The sequence below is a fragment of the Zeus faber genome (genome assembly GCF_960531495.2).
Source record: "Zeus faber genome assembly, chromosome: 18".
Taxonomy (NCBI): domain Eukaryota; kingdom Metazoa; phylum Chordata; class Actinopteri; order Zeiformes; family Zeidae; genus Zeus; species Zeus faber.
Window position 1 is genome coordinate 14,260,793 of NC_137210.1, and position 23,681 is coordinate 14,284,473.

Here is a 23,681-nt window from a genome sequence, read left to right on the forward strand (position 1 = left end):
CCGATGGGGGTCGTCTCCGTCCTTTAAGTGAAAATCTCGAGGAGCGAGCCACAGCCACAGCCGCCGAGAGACGGAGAGCAACCCCGGGGGGGACGGAGGGTGAGGTCGGAGCGGCATGCGGTCCGCCAGGACTCGGTTCCCGCCCGGACAGCCATGGAGCACCGGGCTGCGGCAGCGCCACGCTTAATCGCGATCGGATCGGGATCGGAATAGCGGTGCGTGGTCGTGGGCGCGGGAGAGGAGCGCCCTGGGAGCCGGCACCTCACCGCCACCAGAGGAGGAAGAAGCAACCGGAGTCCACCCCCTACCCCCACCACCACCACCACCACCACCCACAACCCCCCCCCCCCCCTAAGTCAATGAGTATTGTGGCAGAGGAGCCCCCACGGTGGAGTGGGCCAGGGCCGCGCTCTCCTAAAATATGACCAGGGGTGCTTGGATGCGTCGGCAGCAAGACGAGGGCTTGAAATTCTGGTTCGCACCCCGAGAAAACGAGAAGCCGTTCACCGAGTCGGAGCGGGCCCAGCGATGGCGACTGTCGCTGGCCTCCCTGCTCTTCATCACCGTCCTGCTCTCTGATCACCTGTGGTTCTGCGCCGAGGCCAAGTTGACTCGAACCCGGGACAAGCGCTCGGACGACGAGGGCTTCGCCATCACGGACACGGGCGAGCACCCAAACTCCCACCGCCGCCACCACCACCAGACCCCACCACCCGGCCCCCAGCACCAACACCACCACCCCCACCACCACCACGCCAGAGAGCCAGATGTTATTTTTCTAGGGAATTCTACCAAACCTCTGTGGCGGATGGACGCCTGTCACCCCGACAGCCTGTCCAAAGACTGCTTCGCTTTCTCGAACGCGCACGCCGTGTGCCTGGGCCTCTCCGGCGGAGGGGACGGCGGTGGGACGCGGCCGTACGTCAACCTGAGCGATTTGTACCTTTCTTTTTGTAATTCCTACTCGCTTTTGGATTTGTTTTACGGGTCTACCGGCCCGGACGACGTGAACTGCACCCTGGATATGGCCCTGGGGGAGGATCTGCCGGGATGCGTGGAGTGCGTGCGGGCTTATCAGCGTCGGGACCGCCGCGCCGAGGGCGACTACCGGGAGTTTGAGCTGCTGGTTCAGAAATACGAGACGGACGCGTACTCGGTTAGGACGTGCATGGAAGAATGTAAGGTAGGAACTGACCGGGCCTCGTTCCGACAACAAATAAACACGCGCACGCACGCACGCGCTCGCACACGCTGGAAGGGGCGCGGATTGGTTATTGTCATGGCAACCGTTTGGCTTATCGCGTCAAGTCTCAGCGGGATTAAGGTAGTTTTTAGCAGGGACACTTGGTGCTGGTGTCCGACTGCAACCGGCCGATCTGGGCAAAACACCAGCAAACGTGTTAGATCCGTCTCAACACCCTTAAAGTAGAAATCCGCAGGATTATTTGGTAAAAAACAAAACAAAAAAAACAACAACAACCATGTTTCATCATTTTTTTTTTTTTTAGCTGGAACTTAACAAGTCACAGCCATTCAATGTATATGCGTTATGCATGTGCCGCTTTATATACTGTTTCTGTTGTTGGTGGCGGGGTCCGCCTCGGCCTCTGCAACACCCAAGAAGTGGAAGGCAGCTGCGGTGAGTTTGAGCTGGTTGTGCCCAGCAAACTGAGGGAGAACAGAGGAAAATACCTCTCAACATCTCTCCGATCGGCCCATCCGAAGAGAGCATACTTTCGGGAGAAGAGAGCGACCGCTTTTGGAGCTTATAGGTTTGAAACGGAATTCTGGGACTTGTAGTGTGATCCACCCAACACTGTATACAATGTATTTGGATGACAGAGGGCGTGTCAATAACAATTTACAATCTCCTCTGCCTCCTCCCATTTCCTTCCCCATCTCACTCCCACTTGGCCTACTTTTGGATTGGACTAACTAACTATCCTACTAATGTTTCGCATTAAGACAAAGTCGTAATCAGGTGCGTTCGCGTTTTGCAGAGACACAGAGGCGAAATGGGTAGATGGCCACACAGCAGAGCTCGGAGGTGACAGCATTTCAATAATCTTAATAGCGCGGTAGTGCTTCCTGCACCCAATCCGGCCGGAGGTTTTGTGTTGTTCCTGCTCCGGTGGTTGAGCAAACCTGGAAAAAGCGCGTTATGCGACCTCTGCACAGTTCATGCACGGACAACGTTTTACTCCCTTCCTGGGTTTCTGCATAAAATGAAACCCCTTCCAGGTAGATTGGTTAAATGACCCTACAGCTACAGTATAGCATTCATATTTGTTATGCAAAAGCATATTATCAAAAAATCATTAATCGCCATTGGCCTATGACAGATCAACATGCCATCGAAACGCAGTAGAGGGGTGAGACGTCATTCTGGCACTCATCACTTTATTTACTAACCCTCATCTCTCATTAAGTGCAGTATTATTTTCAATACTCTACTATACTAGAAAGCACAACTCAAAAATGGAATAACATTATCCCCAATCAACCTGCCTTATGAACTAGAAACGCAATGGATATGGATGCACAAAGAGCAAAACAGTGAAATAGTGACGGCGACGGCGTACGATTAGAGTCGGCCCCGACTTGCAGAGTGTTGATATGGTGGACTTTTAACTTCGGCTTTTCACCGTGAATGCACATTTTGGAAGCGTTGGGTGGGCGGCCTTGCACACGCATGGGATGACATGCATGTATTTCCCCGCACCGTCCATAGGCCATTTCCTTCTCGCGCCACATAATCAAAAGTGTGCATGTGCACTCCTACTCCCTGCTAATGTAATAAGAGCCAGGCAGCCAGTGGGCTACAGCAGCCTTTTGGTCCCTTTAGCTAAATCTGAATTGCTAATCTGCCTCAGTGTTAGTGTGACCTTTGTTAAAGCACAGCACTTCGGGCTTGAATCACAGGCCGTCACTCCTAGAAGAACCACTCTACTGGACACAAAAAGAGACTCCAGCCAGCTTTCAACATAAGCTTCATTTAGTCTCTTTGTTCTTAGTGCTTTAATCTCAACGCACGCGTCCTTCATTGCTTTGGGATTTTCTGTCCACATCTTCATCGCCCTGTTTTTCTCTACTTGTGTAACCCCCCCGAAAGCTGCATTAGGCAATATTTCTGTCAATGAAATCATTCAGGAGGCCGCGTAATGTGAAGCATCGCTAAATACCGCTGATCGGCGTGAGAATCACCTCTCCCGATCACGGGCTTTTCCGCAAACTGTTCACTCTTTGACGGTCCATCAGAGCCAAGCGGGCGTCCACCCCCCCGCTATCGAACCGCGGAGCGGCTCAGAACTCCGCGGCACGGCCACTGGTTTCGCCTGAAACAGCAGAGTTTTGCGGAACGATTTTATGTTCATCTCTCATACCTCCTCGCCCAGACACGACAGGTTGTTACGCCGCTGTCGCCCGCTCAAGTGTTTCCCCCATGAATCATTCTCAGCTGACCCTGCGCTTTTTTTCCGTTACTTCTCGGGCCACCGTAGGATTCAAAGCGATTTCTCGGGAGAGCGCTCGGGCGGCGAGGCAAACCTCAGAGTTTGCTTACATCATTACGTCTTTGCATTTCGCAAAATGCAGTTTGGAAGGTTTTGTTTTTCAAACTGGGGAAACCGAGTCATTCGTTGCGTTTTTTAAGGAACGTAATTACGACGAGCGCGTAACTCACAGTCCAGGTGGTGGCCTCAGTCTCATCTCTCTTCCACCGGAGGACTGACAGTGTAGTCTAAGGGTTAGGAGAGGAGGACTTGCTAAGGTTGTGCGATGACAGGAAAGGTGTGTGTGTGTGTGTGTGTGTGTGTGTGTGTGTGTTTGTGTGTGGGGTGGGGGGCGATGAGATCAAGGGAGGAACAGCAAGAGAAAAGAGCTCAGGGCGGAGGCTGGTGAGATATGAGCTGAGGTGCCGCACACTGTTTGCACAAACTGGAGTTTCTGTACAAACAACCACGTGCACGCGTCCACGTGCACGGCACCGCCACTGCCTACAAGTGCAAATTGCATGTTGCACATCCAAGCATCCGCAGAAACCCTCAGACGGGCTCTCACGTGCACGCACGTGCGCATGGCAGCGTGCACGCAGGTGGACGGGAACCGCGTTCGGAAATCTGATACTCGTTTGAGGCTCAGAATCTACTCGAAATGAGTGAATCTACATATGAGTAAAACAGGAGTAAACACCATCAGCCTTGTAGTCCTTCCCCAGGAGCCCGTTGTTGGTGCAGAGAGATGTAGTTGTGAGAGTTGTAGTTCTCCCGCCTGTCTTCGTTGTTCTCGTGTGAGCCTAGCTCTTTCATACTGCACAGACACATGTAACACACACACGCACACGAGCACGCGCGCGCACACACACACACACACACACACACACACACACACACACACACACACACACACACACACACACACACACACACACACACACACACACGTACATATGCACATAGAGTATGCACACTGAAAGACAGAGACGGAGCCCCATGTGCAGCGTTTCCTGCAGGTCCAGACCTGGCTGTCTCTTCCGGTGTAATTTAATTTGCACTCCGATAATTCTCTGCCCCTCTGGTGGCTGTGTCTCGAGGGCTCTGTCCGTCTCAACATGTTGATCTTCCTCTCCTCCTCTTTCTCCTCTTCCTCCTCCTCCTCCTCTCCTCTCGTCTCCTCTCCTCCTCCTCCTCCTCCTCGTCCTCCTCCTCTTCCTCCTGCTATTCATCCTCCTCCTGTTCCTCTCCTCTCCTCTCCTCTCCTCTCCTGTCCTCTCCTCTTCCTCCTCCTCCTGTCCCCTCATCGCCTCCTCCTCTTCCTCCTCCTCTTCCTCCTCCTCCTCTCCTCTTCCTCCTCCCCCTCTTCCTCCTCCCCCTCTCATCTCCTCTCCTCTCCTCCTCCCCCTCCTCCTCCTCTTCCTCCTCCTGTCCTCTCCTCTCCTCTCCTCTCCTCCTCCTCTTCCTCCTTCCCCTGTCCTCTCATCTCCCGTCCTCTTCCTTCTCCTCCTCCTGTCCTGTCCTCTCCTCTCCTTCTCCTCCTCCCCCTCCTGCTCCGCCTCCCCCCCCCCTGTCCTCATCTCCCTTCTCCTCCTCCTTTTCATCCTCCTCCCCTCCCTCTCCCTTCATCACTGTTTGAGGAGCTGAGACTTGTGTGTGCGTCAGAGTTCAGAGGAGCCCAGCACCAGCAGTGTATCATACTATCGCTCCCTGCATCATCCCCCAGCTCTCCTCCAATGCCTTAACCTCCTCTCTCCAAAAAAGCTCCTTACCCGCCCCTCAATATCTCTCTCTCTCTCTCTCTATCTCTCCCTCTGCCTCGCTCTTTCTGGCCATCTGCGGGTGTTGAGGTCTCTATTTTCTTTCCCGCTGGAGTGATACTAATCTGGTTGTGGATCCTTTTCTTCTTTTCAATTACAGACCTGTCCTCACAGGGCCTCCCGTCCCCTGACTTCACCTAGTTCTCGAGTCCCTCTGCTTATTCCATCTTCTGGTGTTTCTTCACCCCCCCCCCTCACCCTCCCCCCCCCTCTCTCTCTGTCACTCGCTCTTGCTCTGTCACTCTCCCTCGCTCTCTATCCCTCGCTTGGCCTCCCAATTCAATTTCGATTCAAAGGGCTTTATTGGCACGTGAGACGCGGCAAATGGAAAACAATCTGTCCATCCATGCACACACACATACGTAGAGGAGAGAAATCTAGAAACACAGAGAAACACAGTGCATTTCCTTGCAATAGGCCACTATTACACTGTAGTACGTCAACTAGTATCATATTTCTCCATCATATATATATATATATATATATATATATACAGTAGATATATACATACATACATCTACAGATAAGTAAAGAATAAGTAAACCAATCTCTATCTCCCTCTCTCTCCCTCTCTCTTACTCTCTCTCTCTCTCACTCTCTCTCTCCCTCTCTCTCTCTCTCTCCCTCTCTCTCCCTCTCTCGCTCCCTCTCTCTCTCCCTCTCTCATTCTCTCTCTCGCTCTCTCTCCCCCTCTCTCTCTCTCTCTCTCTCTCTCCCTCTCTCTCCCTCTCTCGCTCCCTCTCTCTCTCCCTCTCTCGTTCCCTCTCTCGCTCTCTCTCTCCCCCTCTCTGTCTCTCTCTCTCTCTCTCTCTCTCTCTCTCTCCCTCTCTCTCTCATTCTATGGGACTACTGGGTAATGATGTGTCGTTCCCAGCAAATCAGTCCCGTTGAGTGTTTGAGTCTATGGGTGAGGCCGTGCTAATAATAAAACAAACACGCGTGTCAAGAGTCGCGCCCGACACCAAATCAAATCCCTTCACAAATGAGACACGGAGGCGCGTGGAAGTATCTGGAGCGGGGCGAAAAAGGAGTCTCGGGGCGCGCCCGTCGATAACCCACGTTCCAATCACGTGGCGTTGAAAAGAGCCTACGCTGTGCTTCGCCTTCCTTTTTAGCTCCGTCACCGCCCTGTGGCTTCTCTCGCCGGCCCCGACGCACCCGGGGAAACTCCGCTTGGTGCGAGCGGCCGGTGTTTGTTTCTCCCCAGGCGGCGGATTAAACAATGCCTCTGCCAGGCAGGAGCGGAGCGGCGGCACTCCCATGGAAACGCCTCCGCGTCACCCCGTATTCCCCCTCCGCCCACCTTCCTCCCTCCTCCGCCCGCGGGGCCCCAGCGCTCGTCGGCGCAGGTCCGCTCCCATTTCAATTTTTTTGTCATTATCCACCGCTCCCTTTCTATCAGCGAACGTATGGAGCTTTACCATGTGTGTGAAGGTTTGGCTGAAAGAGTGGAAGCCACTTTGGTTGCACATGCATAGGTGTTGATATGGGTGTGTGTGGGTGTGCTTGTGTGCCTGTGTGCGTCTGCATGCGTGTGTGCGTGTGTGTCTGCCCTTTTGTGTGTGTGCCAGCTGTAGTTAGTGGACCATCATCGTGGGCCACAGCCCGAGTCCACCTGTAATGAGATAAAAGCCGCGGTGATTTTATTTTTAATGCAGCCCATTTAATTAGATCTCTGATTCTGACAAACAAATTATTCACATTGACATACACACAAGCGCTCTCTCGCTCTCTCTCTCTTTCTTTTGTTCTCTCTCTCTTTTGCTCTTTCGCTCTTTCTGTCTCTCTCGCTCTTTCTGTCTCGCTCCATCTCTCCCTTGTTGTCTCTCGCTCTTTCTCTCTCTCTCGCTCTTTCTGTCTCTGACCTGTGATTTTCCTGTGGTTTGTCTCTATTTGTTCAGATTTTTGGTTCCTCCGTAATCAAGTAATCGACTTACTGAAAAAAAAGGAACCTTAAAAGTCGAGTCTCTCTCTTGTGCTCTCGCTCATTCTCTCTCTCTCTCTCTCTCTCTCTTTCTTTCTCTCTCTCTCTCTCTCTCTCTCTCTCTCTCTCTCTCTCTCTCTCTCTCTGTCTCTCTCTTTCTGTCTCTCTCTCGCTCTGTCTCTGCATCTCTCGCTCTTTCTGTCTCTCTCTCTCTCTCGCTCTTTCTGTCTGTCCCTCTCTCTCTCTCTCTCTCTCTCTCTCTCTCTCTCCCCCTCTCCTCTGCCTCACCGTCTTTGCCGATGTGCTGGGCTGAATGGTTTGACGAGTGGGTGATGTGTTATGTATGATTTCATGTGAGAGAGTCGAGGGAAAGGAAGCGACCGCGGGGAAGGGAAATGACCGGAGTGGAGGGTTTACTTTTCCAAAAAAAAATGTACAGAATGTGGGACAAACCATCTCCCAAGATCATTGTTTGGGTTTACTACAGTTGCTGTGGTCCAGCAGCTCTCGTTCCATTGAAGGACTACCCTGTTTTAACACCGCTACCACATTATGGAACACCATTACATATTCATTCTGTATTCTTTCTTGTTCATTTTTACAATTCTCCCAATTATGATGTCACTTGGTAGCGGGAGGCGATATCTCTACGTGTTCTTGATCAGTGAGCTATAGACAGTTTCAAACCATGTGATCTATGGAAACCCTATTGTGAAACAGCATTCATCCTCAGACCTGTTCCCAAAACTTGACCCAGAGGTACACAATACAGATGAAGAGGAAGTAAAAATACGGGAATGAAAAGCGGAGGCAACATTGGGAAGTGGGAGAGGGAGAAGAAGGACAGGAAGAGGAATAGCAGCTGTCACCATGGCTGCACTCACTTCATTATTGCAGGGAAGCCATTGTACAGTCGGTGCTTTATTTGCGACTCATTACTGGTCCATGACATCCCCGGAGCGGTCGCCGTGACCCCGTGGGCACTTCCTTGCGTAAGCGTGACCTACGACCCCCGCAGAAGAGGAAATTTACACTTGCGCTGAAGGTTCCCCATTCAAGCAGCCCTGCTTTATGTAACCTGCTCTGTATGTGTGTGTGTGTGTGTGCGTGCGTGCGTGCGTGTGTGTGGATCCGGGATGTAACCAGTGGTGAAGAAAGTACTCAGACGTGCAAATACCCTGACACAAAATGATATCATTAAAAGTGGAAGTACCACATTGACATTTCTACTTGAGTAAAAGTACTGTATACAGTTTAAGTACTTGTTCTTGAATGTACCCAGAGTATCAAAAGTAAAAATACTTGTCATATCCATCGCTCTGATGTAACAGAGCCTATATTACGGCATAAAGTGCCGCTGTGGCTCTTTTAATGCAGAGGAGTGCTCATGCATATGCTGATTACCGTTTATGAGAATAGTATACGTTTGCGTAATAGTAATTGACAAGGATATGGACCTAATGAATCACGGATGAGCAATCCCAAATCAGCAGGTTGATTGATCCAGTCCGTGAATTGGAAAAAAAAAAAATCAAAATAAAATCACGAAAGCAGCACGACTTTGATTGAATGTAGCAGAGTAAAAAGTATTGATATTTGCTCTGAAATGTGGTGGATTAAAAGTCGAAAGAACAGATACTTACGTAGAGTAATGCACTTGTACTTTGTTACTTTCCACCACTGCCGGTGGGTTTATTTACCAGCACTATGCATAGGGAGTAGAAATTGATTTTATTTCGAAATGTAACTAAAGCTATAGAACAAACAAAACCTAAGATAAGAGGACCAGCCTTGACAAGGCAAGATGTACAATAGTGTAGGATATCTGATCATATGATGTGGAGTTTAGAGCGTAGCATGGAAGCGGCGGGGAGACGGAAACGCAGAACAAAGTGAAGTCTGCAGCCAAGGCTGGAGTCCTCGCAGCTCTGGCAGACGGGCACAGATCCCAGACTCTGGTGACATTCTCACATTACTGAGTCATCATCAACTGCTCACACCACGGCCTGATTCACAGAGAGTGGACCAGAACACACACACACACACACACACACACACACACGCACGCGCCCGCGTGCACGCACGCACGCACACACAGTACAAATACATACACAGGGCTCAACACACACACACGCACATGCACTTATACACTTTCACGCAGAAAGAAACACACAAACGCGTGGACACGCACAGGCGTGGGGGAGGGAATTGGCAGGAGTCAGGGAACGGGAGGAGAGGGAAAGAAAAGAGAAGAGGGGAAAAAAATGAATGGATGGATTCAAGGGAAATACCCAGCGATTGGTGCAGAGCTTCAACAGGGGCTGCCTGGGCTCCGCAGACATATTTTCAGAGCGTTTTCGTACAAACAATTGATTTGAGCACCTGTGCCCACCTAATCCTCTCCATTTTAATCATGTTTCTCTCATTATATATGTGTGTGTCTGCGTGCATGTTTCTGCGCGCCTGTGTGTGTGTGTGTGTGTGGGTGCACGTGCGCAAGTCCGAGATTTTTTTTCTGTGTTTGTGGATTCGCATGTGTATATACAGTCTTTGTGCAAGTATAACCACGTGTGCACGTTATGTGTGGGTGTAATGGTGCACGGCACAGTGCAGCCACATGACGTAACCTGGAAAATCGACTATTCACCCGGAAGTTTGAACAGTGAAAGAGAACGTGATGGTTATTTTTGTTACACCTTAGAATAACTGCTTTTAACGATGAGTAAGTTCATGTTAATGATGAATTACATAAATGTGATGCATTCATTATCATGTCAGGAATATTTTCAAGTAATGGATGCATTACTTATTCATTACTATTATACTACAAATTCATTTATTAGTTAACTTTTCCAGATATCAACAATATATACATTTCTGCAATGACTGTAATTTAACGAATATATTTACTATATGACTATATTTCTATATATATATAATATACAAAAAAACGTCCCTTTTTTATTCTTCAATGGAGACTATTTTCCCCTCGAAGGAGACAATTAGCAAAGTTTGCTGGAAATGCCTGAAACGTTATTCAGGGCATGCAGCACTTAAAACCCTCCATTCAATCCGATGCAAATCAGTTTGCGTTGTTCACCAGAAGCCTCATCATGGAGCCAGACAAGCTGATTATTCACCTTGTCACTCCAGCTGCTCCTAGCAACTGCATCATCGCTACGAGCCGCACTCCCTCCGCCGCGCACGCCGCCCCGTGCGCGCCGCCCCGTGCGCGCAGCCCCGCAGCACAGGAGCGACAACACACTCCTGCGCGCTGCGGAGCGGTGGAGTTTTTATTTTTATTTAATTTTTTTATGAGTGGGCTGGAGCAAGTAGCAGAATAACCTCCCTCCCACAATCCCCCTCTCCTGACCCAATAATCTGATTATTGGCAGGGAAAGAAAGAGAGAGGAAGGGAGAGTGAGACGGAGAGAAAGATGAGTCTCCACAGGGCACGGCGGGGTTAGCGATAGATGGAGGTAGAGAGAGGACGAAAGGAGGAGAGAGGGAGAGGAGGAGGAACGGAGCTGCGCTGCGTTCGGATGAAGAGACAAGTCTTATCAGCACCAATTGTTTCTTTTCTGCCGTTGCAGCAGTGTGCGTGTGTGTGTGTGTGTGTCTGCGTGTGCGTGTGTGTGTGCGTGTGGAGTGCATGGAAGATTTGAGGGCTGGAGGGGTCAATAAACAGTATGTAGAAGTGCCACAGTGGGTTTTTTTTCCCAACAGCTGAAGTTTCCTTTTTTATCTCTGACCCTTTAACCCCATTCATCTTTTTTGTTCACAGCCCTTCTTGCACTCTCTCTCTCTCTCTCTCTGTCTCTTTCTCTTTCTCTCCCCCATCTATCTATCTATCTATCTATCTATCTATCTATCTATCTATCTATCTATCTATCTATCTATCTATCTATCTATCTATCTATCTATCTATCTATCTATCTATCTATCTATCTATCTATCTATCTATGTATCTATCTATCTATCTATCTATCTATCTATCTATCTATCTATCTATCTATCTATCTATCTATCTATCTATCTATCTATCTATCTCATTTTCTATGGTGATACATTGACTATTTTATTTTATCTTTTGTATTCACCTTTCACAGTAGTTTCAGGTGTGTGTCTATATGTGTGTGTGTTTGTGTGTGTGTGTGTGTGTGGAACTGGGTTTAGGAACATGTTTTTGTTGTGTTCGTTACCGTTTTGCTTTACACCAGGGACGATCGCCTTTATCTGGCTTTGGACGGGTCTGTTAATAATTGATCTCAGATTGATTTCTTTTCAAGGCATCGTTGCTTCCTTCATAGGTAGACAGTCAATTTTTACTGAATCCAAATGATGCAAACCCCGCCTGATTTACCTTCTACTTATCGCAAGATTTCTAACGCTGGTCCGAAATCCCTGTTAAATTTCAAATAGTTGTGGTCGGGCGATTATGTAATAATTGTGACACTTTGCCTTTGTTTTCTCCCGGTAGCAGCAGCTGTTGCTTCCTCCACCTCTCTCTCCCCTGTCCCTGCCTCCCCCATCCCTCCTCCCTCCTTTCTTTCATTGTCTCTCCCTTCATGGTTCATATGTCCCGACTGGTCGTCTTCATCAGTCCTTTTCTATACGCTCAGATCTAGTAAATAAATGCCCTACACATTCTTTGTGGCCGTGGTACGTTTCGTGACTAGCACACCCACCCCTGAAAAAAAAGCACATTTGACAGCTTTTCAAATGAGCTGACGAAACCCGTGCCGGTGCTGACCGGAGCGGTGACACGAACGCAGCTGCGCGTGTGGAGAACTGTCACAATTATTACATAACTCGCCCGATCGCCGTTGTTCGAGCTGGCTCGTTTTGTAAAATCGATAGATACTGCAATCATTCATCCATTCGAATATTAAGCCAAGATTAGAAATGTTGCAATGAATGAAATTAAATTAAATGTGAATTACATTAGTGTTTCTATTCCGTCCGTCCTTCTATGGGGTGGAGGCAAATCATCGGTACCTGATTTTTCATGTTCCACTCTTCCAATGTCAATAAATCGCTCTTCTGCAACAGTTACAGTTAAACTATCATCATGGCATGAAGTGCCAAAAAATGATCGCAATTATTTGTATCATAATTAATCGTCAACGAAAATGTTGTGATGGTGATTCTACAGAGTCAGTGGAAAACGGTGGTAAAACCCCTCTATTTATGATATATATAACAAACTGCACTACATGCAAACCACAATATTCAGAGTTTGTAGTCATGCTTATAGGGGAAACACCCTTCAATATGATCCCAGTGCCCTCGTCAATAACCATCTATTATCAGCCAAGTAGGAGTGGAGCAGAGAATGACTTTCTATCTGCATACCCCAAGCACTTACGAAATGACAACCCTGAACAGTAGTTTTAACATGAATAGTACTGAGTAGTGACAGCGTAATTAACTTTAATGTCTACTTGACGATGATGGGCTGTATAACTGTAGGAAAGCATGGATGGATTGGAAATTCCTACTGTGTTTCTGTGTGCGTCCATCTCTTAACCAGGCCTGGAGGGTACCTGTCTGTGTGTGTGTGTGTGTGTGTGTGTGTGTGTGTGTGTGTGTGTGTGTGTGTGTGTGTGTGTGTGTGTGTCTGCGTCTGTGTGTGTGCGTCTGTGTGTGTGCATGTGCACGTCTGTGTGTCTGTGTGTCTGTGTGTGTGTGTAGTGGAGATATCGTCTCTCCCACTGTAATCCTTCTTAGTTTGACCTCAGAAATGTCACTTCCTTCACATTGTCCTCTTTCGCTATCTTGCTCCTTTACACTTTTATACCGACGTCTCTGTACATCTCTTCCCAGTATTCCCATGGTGGGCCCCCCATCTAGCAAATTGCCGCTCCCCGTCCCCATGTCGTCCCCCTATCTCGCTCCCAGTAGCCCTAATCCTCCTGTGCGGCACTCAGCTTGGATAAAGCCGTCTCCCATCCCTTCTCTTTATTACAGGATTTAAAAGTGCCCTTTACCTTCCCCCCTTTTGACATTGTAGCTCACTTTGGTTCTACCTACAGTATCTATCTATCTATCTATCTATCTATCTATCTATCTATCTATCTATCTATCTATCTATCTATCTATCTATCTATCTATCTATCTATCTATCTATCTATCTATCTATCTATCTATCTATCTATCTATCTATCTATCTATCTATCTATCTATCTATTAGGGATGCAACGGTACAGTGGGCCCATGGTTCAGTATGTATTTCTTTTCAGTCAGGGCACCTCCCGGTGAGGGAGGAGCATAGGCTATCGTTTGTGAAGGACCCAACGCTGGTGCGAGTGGAAGCGAGTGTCTGAAGAGAAGTTCGTAATAAGGAGGGACATCTATCTATCTGTCTGCCAAGTTTATTCATATAGCCCTTAATCACGGTACAGTCTCAAGCCTTCATTTCACATAGAAATCAATGCATTCCCTGGTCTTAACCCCATTCGGGCAGGAAAAACTCCCAGAAAACCCTTTGGGGGAAAAAGGAAGAAACCTTGAGACCTTGATCCACAGATGGAGTTATCCTTCTTCCAGGATGACCAGGCTGCAGTGGATGCTGACTGAGTGGGCAATATTGATAATGGAATATGACAAATCCCAGGTTAATGTACTTCTATACTATACGATGCAATGTTAAAGCTAGACAGTACGAGTGTCTGTTTTGCTGGTGCATAACGCCGCAGATAGACGCCTCCAGAAGGGGAAGGGTGGTGGTTAGGGTGGTCACTGCTGGTGTGTCCTGGCTCCACGTCCACAGTAGAGCAGCATCCTCTGCATCTGCATAGGGTCTCCACGGATCTCCCCCTGGCTCCATGACCACAGCCCAGTAATAGCCTCCATACGTCATCAGAGAGGGGGACAGGGGGGTTAATACAGTGGGTTCATATCCAGACGTCATGTACCAGTGCCAAGGGATGAAGACAAGGTCAAGAGGCAAGCTCACGTGACGACAACGGTTAACCAAATGCAAGACTATAAAAGCGAGCCTTAAGTCGGGACGTAAACATTTCCACAGAAGTAGTTATCCCGATTCCGCAGGTAGGGCGTTCCAGCCTGGAGTGAGAATGCTAGATAGCAAGATAGGAAGGTGCGAGGCCGCGTCGTATTTTGTAGGGTGGCAGAACTTTAAAGTCACACCTCAGGTAAACCGGGAATCAGTGCAATGTGGCCACTATAGGGGTAATAGGGTCAAACTTTCTAGTAGTCAACATTATTGCCGCAGCGTTTTGCACTAACTGGAGGCTTTTAATACTAGTCTTTGGAGTGCCAGAGAGCAACACATTACAATAATAGAGGCTATACAAATATACTATAGGTTATACTATAGACTCGGCATTCATCACTAATGGATAGAATGGGCGGTATCTTAGCAATATTGCGAAGATGAAAAAATGCAGTTCTGGTAATGACCTTAATATGCAGTTGAACGGAGAGCGTGGGGTCAAATGTAACCCCTAAATGTTTTTGCTGCGTTACTTTGGGTCCGTTTTCTCAGAGTTAAGAAGCAAGAAATTACATGACGTCCAGTTTAGTTTCGGCAAGACACGCCTCGAGGGTACGACAATTGTGCGAGTTGGTTAGTTCTAAGGGCATGTACTGTAATGTTGGGTGTCATCAGCATAACAATGAAAGGCATTGCCATGACTGTATATGATATCTCCAAGTGGCAACGTACACAGTAGATACTAAACAACAAAGGACCATGTACAGATCCCTGCAAGTACAGTATCTATCTGTCTGTCTGTCTGTCTGTCTGTCTAACTATCTATATCTATCTATCTATCTATCTAAAACGTTCAATTTAAACAGAGATCAAAGGTCCCACACGGAGGTTATAAGCATAAGTCAAAGTGACTCTCAGTCACTGAGAGAGCGAGAGAGAGAGAGAGAGAGAGAGAGAGAGAGAGAGAGAGAGAGAGAGAGAGAGAGAGATACAGTTATAGTAATGGAGGTCTGCTCGCGCTGCCCCATCAAGTGTGCACAGAAAGTATCTTTTGAAACTTTGACACCTGATACCCAATGTGATTGAGAGAAAGAAAGAGAGAGAGGAGAGAGAGAGAGAGGGAGGAAGGAGAGAGTGAGAGAGAGAGAGAGAGAGAGAGAGAGAGAGAGAGAGAGAGAGGGAAAATGAGAGGGAACGCTCACAAAGTGACTTATTGATTTCCAATATAAAAGGCCGGGTTGAGGTGCTAGACGGGGGAGGGGGGGATTTTGCGGGGTGGGTCATGGGGCGGGGAAGTCGGGTGGGTGGGAAGAAAGGATGAGGTGAAAGGAAAAGACAAAAAAAAGGAAAGGAGGGGCGGGGGGTCTCTAGATTGACAATAGAATAATTTGTCAGCGCACGCAGAGGCAGCAATCTGATCAAACAGGGGGAGTGACACCACTCTTGTCACACACACACACACACACACACACACACACACACACACACACACACACACACACACACAAATAGACACACTGCCAAACATGCAAAATACCACACACACACACTAAAATGCAAGCAAACACACACCGCTATACATGTAAAATACCACACACATACACACACACACACACGCACAAACGCACACGCCTGACGTGTACCTTACACGCAGCGTGCTCTGAGATTGATGCTCTGAGTCGCGGCTCACAGCTGCTGGTACGACTACAGGAAGTGATGGTGATTGATCGATCGGGGACAATCAGGGTCGTTTCCTGTGTGGAGGACAGCAGCGCCGCCACACTGACACAATCACTTTACTCCCCCAACCCCCCCCCCCCCCCCCCCCCCCCCCCCCACACACACACACACAGAACTCTGCTTCCCCTTCTGCATTCTGTTCACCCCACCCCCTCATCGCACCATCTCCTCCTCAGCACCTGCTCTCCTGCCTCAGCCTTCCTCCCTCTCTCTCTCTCTCTCTCTCTCTCTCTCACTCTCTCCCGCTCCCTCTCGCTCTCTCACTCTCTCTTAGTGTCTCTCTCGCCTTGGCTGAAAAGTGGCACAGTTAAACAGCAGACAGGGAAAACCTCTCCGTTGTGTTTCTACAAGACGTGCACTGACCTCAACGTCTCGCTGTTTGTAGCCTCAGCTCCTGGTGTGCGTTTCCTTTTCGTTTTATAGTCTTCTTGTGTGTGTGCGTGTGTGTGTGTGTGTGTGTGCGTGTGTGTGCGTGTGTATTTGTGTGTGTATTCTCTGGGCTCGGTGTAATCACAGCTCTAATCTGTCTGCCCGGAGTCCGTGTGTGGGTGACATTAAAGCTCTCATTAGCACTGTAATTCTGCACCATTGTCAACATGAAGACACCAACACATCCACTGCAGCAAAACCACGCCACCATCTTTCCATGGGTTTGTATGCTTGTTTGGTTGTGTGTATGTGTGTGTGTGTGTGTGTGTGTGTGTGTGTGTGTGTGTGTGTGTGTGTGTGTGTGTGTGTGCGCGTGCGTGCGTGCAAGCCTGTGCTCGTGTGCGTGCGTGTGTGTGTGTGTGTGTGTGTGTGTGTGTGTGTGTGCTCATGTGCGCGTGTGTGTGTGTGTGTGTGTCTGTGTGTGTGTGTGTGTGTGTGTGTTTGTGTGTGTGCCCATTTGTGCGTGTGTGTGTGTGTGTGTGTGTGTGTGTGTGTGTGTGTGTGTGTGTGTGTGCTCGGGAACCTTACTTTTTTATTTCTGTCATTTCTTCACTTCTTCCTCAGTCATTTTTAATAACACTCTGCCCCTAACGATTATTTTAATGAAAACTATATAAAACAGTATATGAGTGCTTGATTTAATAGCGTGCACAATAATAGTTGGGTAATATTAGCCGGTGTTATGTGATTTATTTTACGGAACAAATGTCCTGTCTCTTCCCTTTCCTCCTGCTGCCCGAATTTCATTAAAAAGTATTAAGTGTGCTCTCTTTTTAAAATAGACGTGCTATTTGATGGAGCTTACCGCTGAAGTTTGGCAAGATGAATGAGGGAACGAAGAGGTGGAGAGAAGGATTGGTTAGGAAGCAGGAAGAGATATGTTGCTATGGGAACAGGAGAGAGAGGGAGAAATAGATAAAGAAAGAGATGCCGTGTGGACCATCTCACCGAGTTCAAAGCACAGTAAATGACTACTGTCACCGTACAGTATGTGTGTAGTACTAGCACCGCCGTTACCACGGATGTCACCCCCAAATACAGCCCTCGGGAACATTTCCTTTTTTTATGCCATTTTTGAGCCAGACCCCCTACGTTTTGGCTTGTAACCATTCCCAGGCCACCTCTGTGAACACTGCGGGGAGAAGGAGCGCAGCCATGGTTGCTTTGCACCAAGTAAGTCTGAGTTGTTTTGCATCAGGAATATTAAGTCAAGGTACCGGAGAGAGTGTGAGAAGTGGGTCAGGAGAGGATGGGAGCGTCTGCCTGCCGCCGTGGCCCGCTCGGGCTGGTTCACCGCCGGTTCCAGCCGGGCCCCGCTCAATACGGCACCGTCTTATCCACAAATCCAACCTGCCTACTATTCCTAACGGACGCGTCCGTGGCCTGCAAGATGGGGAGCCGTACGTTTCTGAGATGGTAGCATGCTTCCACAGCGCTAATCAATGATCTCTTGTCGGATAATGCCCCGGCGCTCGCTCAAAAAACACACACCGGCCGTCTCTGCTGTTTAATAGCACGGCGCTGTCACACCATTAAACATTGATGCCTGGCGGTTTGCAACGCTGCTCCCGCACGAACCTTCCATCCGAGCCTCACTGTTCAGCCCGGGTCTGAATCCGTTATTGTTGAAACCTGCAAAGCCTTTTTAATTTTCCTTCTTGAAATAGATTTGTTGTGGGGGGAAAAAATAAAGACACAGAGAGCAGCAGAGGAAGCGGCGGGGAGGGAATGATGTTACAGAGCTGATCCATCAGACCTTCCTCCAGTGTCCTTGGTGACGCAAATCTGCATTTTGTCTGCAGCAGGAAACCAGGGCAAGCGAGGGGTCGAGAGAGGTAGGGAGACAGAGGAAGAGAGAAATTGGAGAGAGAGAGAGAGAGAGAGAGAGGAGAGAGAGAGAGAGAGAGAGAGAGAGAACCATTTCCTGAATCAGGGGCAAAGATAAACACCAGAGTTAAAGCGAGGAACACCAGGCATCTGCAACAGGGACTTGGCTACCACTGTGGTAAATCTTCCCGTGGAAACGGCGTGTGTGATTTCCATTATGCAGCATCCAGGCCGCAGTACATCTCCGACTGCAAGGCACTAAGTTGACAAATGTGGCAGGTTCATTCACTGGCCGGCCATGGCTGCAGCACGGCAGAGAGGAGGAAAAAAAAACCTTTATGTGGCCCCTTTGGGCTGAGGCTGTTATGCATTTATGCACGGCAGAGAGTTTGAAGATAGATAGAGATAAAAAGATAATTTTGCCTATGAATTGGCAAAGAACCCAAATTAACAATGCATGATGCGAAATGCGCTATGCAACGCAGGTTTTTCTTTCCAACAACAGTCGGCCGCCTACAGTGGTACATTGGTTTGTTGATATCCCCTCAGTTCTAAATAATGCTGAAAATAAGCTGTAGGTCTCCTCTGGATCCCTGTGGATCCCACTGTGATTGAGCCAAGACAAACCTTGGCCCATATACTGTGTATATATATGTGTGTGTGTGTGTATATATATAGGTATATATATATATATATATATATATATATATATATATATATATATATATATATATATATATATATATATATATATATATATATATATATATATACAGGGTTAGGGTTATATACTGTATTTCATCAATACAGTAAACATATTGATGAATATACTTCATCAATATATCATCAATAATCAATCTATCTATCTATCTATCTATCTATCTATCTATCTATCTATCTATCTATCTATCTATCTATCTATCTATCTATCTATCTATCTATCTATCTATCTATCTATCTATCTAGTTACATGTTTCCAGTTTATCCAAACAACTTCATATATATCAACATGGTCGTCCTTCTCAATGGGGAAAGTAACCTGCAGTCATCACGGCCGTGATGGGAAACATGTTTTTTTAAAACATTGTCGTTGTGTCCTTTCATTTCATTTCATTTCAGGTTTTGTGTGCGAGCATCCTTACCCTGCACCAGAAACAATAAAGGTTTCCAAAGTTGTGTTGTTAGTTTATTATCTTAAAAAAAGAACAAATCAATCCCAACCTTTTTTTTTTTTTTTTTTGAGAAGAAATATAAAAGCTCATATAGTAGCTCTGGGCACTTGGAGAATCAGCGAGGCCGGCGAACGTTTATTTAGATTTTTATTCCAGATGTCGTGTCGATGTGGAGCGGTAGAAAACACCCGAGGAAGCGATTCAGAGCGGCTGCGAGCTGAACCACGAGGAGCGGCGTCGTTCTCCTGTTGTGGAGGTAAAACACCGAGTCAGACAGGGCGCTCACACAAGGACAGATTGATTGCAGCCACGTTGCTTTCGCCGTTATCACTGTGCAAAGTCATCTCAGCATTTTTTCTACCACGGCTAAATTAGGAAATTTGTTATTGCGCGGCAATAAATCAAATCAAATATTTCCGTCATAAGTTACACATTCACGTTCAGACGCTCCAACACGTGCACGAGTGTTCAGCCTGGGATACAGTACTTTATGATCCGCAGAAATATTCATTTCGGGGGTGTGGGGGTGGGTGGTGGGATACTTTAATTTTACTGCCTCTTTCTTTGGAAAGGGATGCGTTTAAAGACATTTCTAAATAGAAAAGTGAAGGAAAAAGCGAAAAACGTCATCAAGCAGAAGCAATCAGAGCGGCCTCCTAAATGGACGAGTGGAAAACCTGGGCGTAATCAATAAAGGTTAATGCATGCGAGTGGGACCAGACCACTCTCCGCCAAAACACAAGGGCATTCCGTTGCATATTGGCTCATACCGTTAACTGCGTTTAACAGAAATTGATGATCACGTAGGGTTTTAAACGTAGGCCTCGTCTTTTTGTTTTGTTTTACCGCAGCCTGAAAATTCTTCATCGAGACCTTTTCGGCGGCGCTCCCTGAAATAAAGGTTCGTGAAATCAGCCCTTTTGCGGTCGTTCTCAAACTGTGTTTGTGGAGGGGCGAGCCCGCCTCACTCAGGTGGGTATCCGGGTCAGTCCCTGTCCCTGAAATCTTGTTCTTGGATCTAAAACTTAATAGACTCTCAAAAAATTAAAATGTTGAACTTATTGTCAGTCGCACAATTAAGCTCCTAAACTCTTTAAATGAACGGCTGAGTTAGTTGGTATTATATGGAGAAGAAGCAGCTTATTAGGAGGTCTGTGTGGTATGCAAGTGTACGCACAATCACACTGTATACTGAATGTGTGTGTGTATGCGTGTGCATGTGTGTGCTTGTGATTGGTTTTCTGTGCTGTGTGGGTTTCAAAAGGCAAACCTGAGGACAGCGGAGCTTAGTGTCCTAAGCTCCGCTGCTCTCCGGGACGACAGCCTCCTTTGCCTCAGATTTCTTTTATTGTGCGTCTGCGTTTCTGTCCTTTCTACGGTGGCACATGAGGAGGGATGTGCGGAGGGAGAGAGAGAGAGAGAGAGAGAGAGAGAGAGAGAGAGAGAGAGAGAGAGAGAGGGGGCTTGTGCACCTGCGTCTGCTCAGTCCAATGTCAGAGCAGCGTTTGATGTGGGATGTTATCCCACCCACCCTCCACCCGCCGTGATGAAAGGCCGGGTTTGTCCTCTCCAGGTGTTTCACTGTACCTGTGGCTCGGCAGAGAGAGAGAGAGAGAGGGAGAGAGAGAGGGAGAGGCGGGGGGCGGGCTGGGGGCGGTTGAGAAGGGTTCGAGAGCTCAATTGCATTGATTTGGGCTCCGCACCCACGCTGAACATTTGTCTGGGCTCGTCAACAAGCCACCCAGCGAGTCCTCGGAAAAAACTTTGGGCGTCGCCTCCATCGCGCGCGTCACACTCACAACAGTGTTCCGCTCGGGCGATGGCACTCGGGTGATACGAGGCTTTATTACGTGTGATATACGGCGCAGCAGGGAGGATCGTCCTCTGTGACCACGTCGGCTTCAATTTCCCCTCGAAATTCGAGACGGTAACGATTTGGCGAATAACCGCGTGCGATCGGGCCGTTATGTAAGAACTGCGACGGCTCGAGGTGTTGCAGTCATTTTTCACGCTTTCCACGTTGCCCCATTATGAAATATGGACTGTTATGCATTTTGTTATCACTGAGACGTTATATTTGACGTCGCTCGGGTGGAAACCTTAAGCCAAATTCAACGACTTATGAATGAACATGTAAATGTAAATTCTACATTGCGGCGCAGTACGAGGTAAGTACTGATGCAAAAACAATCAAACACGATGAGACATTAGTTCCATTCAGTCGATTCCCTCTCACTCAGCGTCTCTCTCTCTCTCTCTCTCCCCGGGTCTTTCCTTCTCTCTTTCTATTTGTCGTTTTTTTTTTCTCATTTAACGCATTTAAGGGAAATGCTTTTTCGACAACCCATCTCAGCGACCAAGAGGATCGGCCAAAACTACTTTCTTACTATTATTTTTTTTTAATCTCCGTGCAAACGGTCAGTGTGACGCGAACGCGGCACCACCCGGCAAACATTTGAGAAAACAAACCCAGAGCCTCGAGGGAGCGGTGTCCGTGTTGGACCTGGTGTGATTGGCACCTTCCCCGCTTCCCCCAGATGAAGTGCGCCGTGTGTGTGTGTGTGTGTGTGTGTGTGTGTGTGTGTGTGTGTGTGTGTGTGTGTGTGTGTGTGTGTGTGTGTGTGTGTGTGTGTGTGTGTGTGTGTGTGCGTGTGTGCGTGCGTGTGTGTGTGTGTGTTGAAGGCCGCAGCTCTGGGGTTTCGATTCCGCCGCTCCGAGGCAGGGCGGGTGTGACTTCGCCCACGCAATCGCTCGTCCGCGTCCTCCCGAGCCCTCCCTTCTCCTCAGAGAAGCCTCGCATCTCCCCCCCTCTCCCTCGCCGAACTCCCGCCCATCCTTGCGAGGGTTTTTCGGTTGATGGGGGCACGAAAAGCCTCTATCGGGGACGGGGCGCCCCTGCAAGGTGAAGAAGCCTCGGCTGAATACGCCGGCGGCGTTATTCTGCCGCGGGGACGCGCCGGTAATTGAAACAAGGATTATATAAGGAGGAGAGTGACACCGCTGTTCCCCATTGTGCAGCGCGCCATTGTGCGCGCTTTGCCGTCCGAGCGGCTCCGGTGATGAATGGCCCGCTCTGATGTTCATCCGTGCCTTTCACACTTTCGCCGCGGATCACCACGGCGATGGAGCAGGCCCTCGTTGGTTTCGTGTCCCCGGCTGATGTTCGATGCGTTTTCCAAACTCGACGGTTTGGTCAACACTCTAATTCATTTGGACGTTACTTCCATTTCCGCCGGACAATTGACCTGAAGCAAATACTACTTATAAGAAAAGAAAAGAAAAAAAACAATCGAGATGTAAAATAGCTGCGGCAATGAACCAGATTATTTAAAAAAAAAATTGTGTTTCTATCTACAAATAAGGAAAAATGAATGGGAAAGATAACATTGCACATTTTTGCGCTTAACGTTCTCCCACCGGCTCCCACAATGCGCCGGGAGGTTTCCGCCGCATCGTTAGAGGCACTTTTTCTGACGTGATGAACGCTCCCTGTTCCCATCTCACTCCTCCACATAGCTGTTACTTTTAACTGACATTTCCCCGAATTGGTTTGTTGCATTGCTTTGCCTTCCTGTCCGTGGGTAATAAGTACGTGCCCTTTAGCGGGGGGGCGGTGGGAGGTACCTGACTACTGTTCGGGGAGGTTCATCTCCCCCTCCCGATTCCCCCAGGCCCCGCTATGCCTTCCCCGCTGGCTCAGGTTGTCTAGAAACCCACCCCAATATAGATCAGGCACCTTGGAGAACAGCACGAGGTCCCGGCCCTGCGGCCTATGCCCAAGCATTATTGATAGACACCGGGCCAGCCTGCCAATATCCCAGCAGCACCCAGGGACCTGGTGGCTGTCATTTAGTGGGAGTGTGTGAATGCACTTTAATGTGTGTGTGTGTGTGTATGTTTTTTTAGGCTCCTTCCAACCCCATCCCCCCCCCCCCCCCCATTTCTGTCTCACCTTCAATTCACTCTCTCTCTCTCTCCTTTCTCTTTCCCCCATCTATTCCTGCTCGCCCTTTGTGGCTGGGAGCATAGGTGGAAAGTAACGTGTTACAACTACTCCCGTCACAGCACTTCGCCTGTCATGGTACACTGAAATAAATCATTGGCTTGGAGTCATTGGATTAAGTTAAAATATATATTTTTAAAGATTGAGCAAATTTTTTAAGTTGATCCAATGACTTTCCATCAAATTAAAATTTTTCAGTGTACGTATGGAGTATAACTCAAATTTGGTACTTATACTTGAGTTCAAACACACTATTGTACTAATTGCTATTTTCGGTTTTCATAACCGTTACGAATGTGACATCAGTCCATAGAGAC

General features: G+C 48.2%; 1 protein-coding gene across 1 annotated transcript in view; it reads left to right on the forward strand.

Moving 5' to 3' along the window:
• Positions 1-421: 421 nt before the first annotated feature.
• Positions 422-23,681, forward strand: part of nalf1b (NALCN channel auxiliary factor 1b) — a gene marked incomplete at both ends in the record, with an annotated part of 63,941 nt that continues 40,681 nt past the window's right edge. Inside the window, one exon of the mRNA XM_080018831.1 lies at positions 422-1,183. Within this exon, the coding sequence (XP_079874957.1) occupies positions 422-1,183 (762 nt within the window). The remainder of the gene's footprint in view (positions 1,184-23,681) is intronic.